The sequence below is a fragment of the Pyxicephalus adspersus genome, chromosome 8 (assembly GCF_032062135.1).
Source record: "Pyxicephalus adspersus chromosome 8, UCB_Pads_2.0, whole genome shotgun sequence".
Lineage (NCBI taxonomy): Eukaryota > Metazoa > Chordata > Amphibia > Anura > Pyxicephalidae > Pyxicephalus > Pyxicephalus adspersus.
The window spans coordinates 24,614,151-24,618,816 of NC_092865.1; the positions used below are offsets into that span (position 1 = coordinate 24,614,151).

The 4,666-nt window shown below is 37.4% G+C and overlaps 1 protein-coding gene across 1 annotated transcript in view; it reads right to left on the reverse strand.

Annotated features, from left to right (window-relative positions):
• The window catches only part of LHX4 (LIM homeobox 4), a 41,944-nt gene that overhangs the window by 17,633 nt on the left and 19,645 nt on the right, over positions 1 to 4,666 (reverse strand). The window contains exon 2 of the mRNA XM_072419806.1: positions 490 to 661. Coding sequence (XP_072275907.1) covers positions 490 to 661 — 172 coding nt within the window. The remainder of the gene's footprint in view (positions 1 to 489; positions 662 to 4,666) is intronic.

Sequence of the window (4,666 nt, forward strand, 5' to 3'; positions counted from 1 at the left end):
AATAAAGGTATTAGACAGGACTATTAATTTAGAATAGAGTGCCATTCCAAGCCAATTGATTATAAATATCCTTGTAGAATGTTTTTTGCAACACATCACAGCAAATGCTATGTCTGGTGGCAGGTGCATGGCCACCAATTTTATTATTTCAAGTGCAATGTTCAACGTGGTATAGTAACCCATGATAAAAAAATGTGCTTGGCCACACTTTACTACAACACAAAAAGCCAATCTTTAATAACACTGACGGATTTATTTGAAGAGCTTTTGGTTTCTTCCTACATTACGATAGATTCAGTTTGGTAACCTTGTGGACATTTTACACTATATTATCTCATATAATATTTCAATATTGTTGTTGTTGTTGTTAGATATATCATGGATATCACAATTAACACTTTGGTGCCTTGGCTGGTCAATTTTCCAGCGGTAAATGGCAGTACCGCAAACCCTATGACAATAAAGTAGAGGTAAGGTTTGGGGACTTACTTGAAGAAGTCATCTTTGCAGTATACATTCCCAGCCCGAGAGAAGCAGCGCTCAGCCAAGGGCACCTGGCATTCACAGCACTTCAGGCATGCACTGTGCCAATGGCGATCCAGAACCTTCAGGATGAATTTATCCAAAATGTGCTCATTACATCCAGAGCAGCGTGGGATCTCTATGGAAAGACAAAGCAGATAAAAATTATCATTAGTAACAGGTTTGCAGTATCATTCATTATCTTAATTTTCCTGCTGCTTATCATAGTAGGTGGGGTATTACAGTAATACCGCCAATTACACCGTCCTATGAATATCCCAATTCCTTATCATTTTGCCCTTTATATATTCTTTTTATAGAGCCATGGTGACAATTCCATCATTCTGTCAGCAAATTTTGAAAGACGAGGTGCAAAAAAATGTTACCGAGCACAAAAATATTTTGAGTGTGCTAACATGCACAGTACATATGATTACCCCATGGACTTGTATAATCCATTGCAATTCCCAGATTTTATTCATTTAAGGAACCTCCACAGATTAAAATAAAGGGCCTGCCATTAATGGCCCTCAAGAATGCTAAATGTCTGGCTGTTTCTGACTTGGAAAAGGCATGTAAATTTCCAAAACGGATTATTGTTGTTCCAGGTTAATGCTTTAGAAGGTTTTAAAGCCAATGGATCAGCATGACAGCCAGGCAACTATTATTTTTAAAACGTGAAATCAGCAATTGCAGCTTATTAACACTTGGTATTGATAGATGATGATTTTATGGTTTCAGATTTTGCCTCTCTGATAAATATTAAACCATATACCAGTTTGTCCTGTACAAAACACTGAAGTATTTCAAAATGTTCTGATTTTGATAAGTACAAGCAGTATCCCATTCACTTTATTTACCCTACATATGGTATTATCAAAGTAAATGTATTATCACATTGGCAGCATAACCCTCTAGGCTATAACATGCAGAAAAACTAATGAAAATGTTTAGGGCAATAAAGGTACAACATACATTGCAGATACAAATAAACAGATGGAATCTGGCGAATTGTTAAAGCTGCAAATTACAAAGAGGTGGCAGTTGCATCCCTTTAAAAGGTATTTTAGAATAATACCCTAATACCATAAAGAGCATTTGCAGTGAGGCTATGGACAATAAATAATTACATATGTCTGGGCATAATATTACAAAACACATGCAATACATCCCTGTGATACACGGCTATTTACCCATTTTTTGTAAAATGCACCAGAAAGGAAAAAAAGCCAATTTTTACTGCTGCCTCTGCTGCACTGAAATTCCGAACAGTTTTATTAGCCATGGCCAGCTTTCAAGTTTATTTAGGTGTCTACAAAATTCCTGAGACAGGTAGCTGGGGAAATCAGGAATCGTGATGGAGGCATTAGCATGGAGAGGCATTAAACAGCCAAAAAAGGCCGCATCTCCAACATGATTTTTTCATTTCCCATTGAGCATTCATGGGCTTCTCATATCGAGTCTGATGTATTACAGCTTCCCAAAGCTGGAGAAGATACACTTTCATCAGTGAACCTGTGTGATCCAGCAAATCTCTTTTTCCCCATGTACTGGAGTTAATCCAGCATTAGTACCGGGGGTAAAGGAAGGGAGATGGCAAGAAAAGTCAAAGGATCTCTGTAGCCAAGATACCATACAGTTATGTGATATAATTAAGCTATTAAATAATGAACTGTATTTGAAATAATAGTGTGAGATAATAATTCAAAATGAAAAACGGGCACTTCAATGTGAAATTATCACTATGACAGAAAGATATAAACTCTCTGGATTTGTACTCACATGCACTGGGCAGCCATAGATTGCCAACAGCAATGCAGCATTCTTTTACAGACATGAAATACACCAGAAACACTAAAAGCCAATGTCTGTTTGTAGGTAATATCATGCTAGCCATATACGTGAGATGACCCTCCTTATCTAATGCAAACAATATTGAACAAATTGGATGATGTACTCAAATGTTTGGCAGACATCAGGGTTAGATGCAAAATACAGTGGGGTACCTGGGTGTCTGCTATGCCCTGTAAAAGTATGTTAAGTTCAAACTTGCTATTGCTTGTTGGTGATCAGTTTGGGTAACAGTTTAGAAGTGATGTCTGCTATGTTCTCTGCTTAAACACCTGATCTATTCTATAGGGAGGTGAAGATGAACATGAAGTGGCCTGCTACGTTGTTACACAATACTATATTAGCAGTTTGTGATCCAATGCAAGATATAGCCAACAACCTTCTAAAGCAGTGGTCTCCAACCTTTTTGGACCTACGGACCACTAAATGCACTGACTCTGGACCATGCATGCGTGGAGAGCCATGTGTCACTCAAAGGGCGAGAAACTTTGCCCACAGCTATAATAAGCAGCCAATCAAGGTGGTTTAAGCAAGATGGCAGTCTCTTACTGGGTTGGACAGGCCTATTGGAGAACAAGAAAGCAATTTTACTTGGCCCCAGTGATATGCCTCCAAAAACAGTTCACATGTAGGGCTACTGGCCTTCTAAGCAGGCATTTGTCACTGAAGTTTTACAAAAATATATATATGTTCTGGTATAATCTGGTGGGTCCCTAGGTCCCCCAGTCTGACCCTGGTCTCTTGTGGTCTCTATGATTCTGAGTTGTGTAGCTTACTTTTCTTGAGAGAGCATAGGGGTCCAAACATGGAAAACCTGACTTTTTAAAGGTTCAGGGATTTATTAAAGGATCAGGATTTAAGATACCGGCAACATACAGAACAGACACAATCAATTATGCCTGTCATTAGTAGATATACTATACTGTATTCAACAACACAATAATACACATCAAATAAATAAATAAATGCTTTGAAGGGAAAAATACTACAAGTTGATCGTTAAATTAATTACAGATTTTTACAAAATTTTTGGTTGATGAGCTGCCAAGGATTGCAGGGACAGGGTTCACAAATGTACACAAATTTGTTGGAAATCCCATGCTGAACAAAAGCACTCATTATTGCACTAATCCCTGATACACTGATACTCATTATCACCAATAGTCATTTTTGGCACACGTTTTCTTGTACAAATAAAAAGATTAACCCCTTCCATAACAAACCCATTTAGAGTGGCCCTAACCCACACACTTTACCTTCCCAGCCTAAAACACAGCCAAACCCAAATTCTGAAACAGAACACATCCATTCCTCTTAAGGCTAACCCCATATTATTATTAACCCTGACCAATATTCAAATAGAATATTTTTCTTAATGATTAAGTTTACTAACTAAGCACATTAGTCTTTAATAACTAGCTCAATACATCCTTCTCAATATGAAAATGTCATTATTAAAAAGCAGTCCCTGCATGTCACAGTACAACAATGTAGCAAGCCTGCCATAATAAACCTGTGCTTTGTTCATGCAGGGAGTTGGTTGATGTAAGGAGGTATGAGATATATATTTATTGCTTTGCCTTGGTGTTCAAGCTAAGCTTACTGGAGGCTGCAGGGGCAGATTGAAAAGCAGAAGATGACATGAAAAATACTGTTTTTCACTTACAGAATGAGAATGCACAGCTGGTAAATAAATAGATGTTATGATGTTATGTCCCATAACTTCATAGACAACATTACTCCCCAGCATTTATACCGTAGCTTGGCTTTCTAGGCAGTCATGGTGCAGTCCACCAAGTCATAAAAAGTGTGCAGAATTGTTTAAATAAATTGTAACATTTAGTTGACTGTTATTCTTAGTGCTTAGCTATAGTGAATGTATAATCTTTACAATATCATGGAAGAAAATGTTATCAAAGAGTTATCAAAGAGAAAGAAGAGCTTTTTCTCCCTCCATATTTATTCATAGACTAACATCACTGGATCAGTAAACATTCTTACATGCCGCATATATTTGGCAGTGAAGCAGTACACAGTCATTGTATACAACACATATGATTGCTTAGTTGGTGTTGATGACCCATATAAACAATTGGTTTATATCCTTAACGGCAGAATTCCAGTAAACCAAACTGGTAAATCAGGATGGAATAGATTACATTGAATATTGTCTATTCTCCCACATTTAACGATTTCCCGGTGGTAATCTAATTGTTGGACTAATATTTAGTGTTAAACATAATAAGAACAGCCATGGACTGTGGACGACACTGCCAAGAAGGCTCCAAATGGT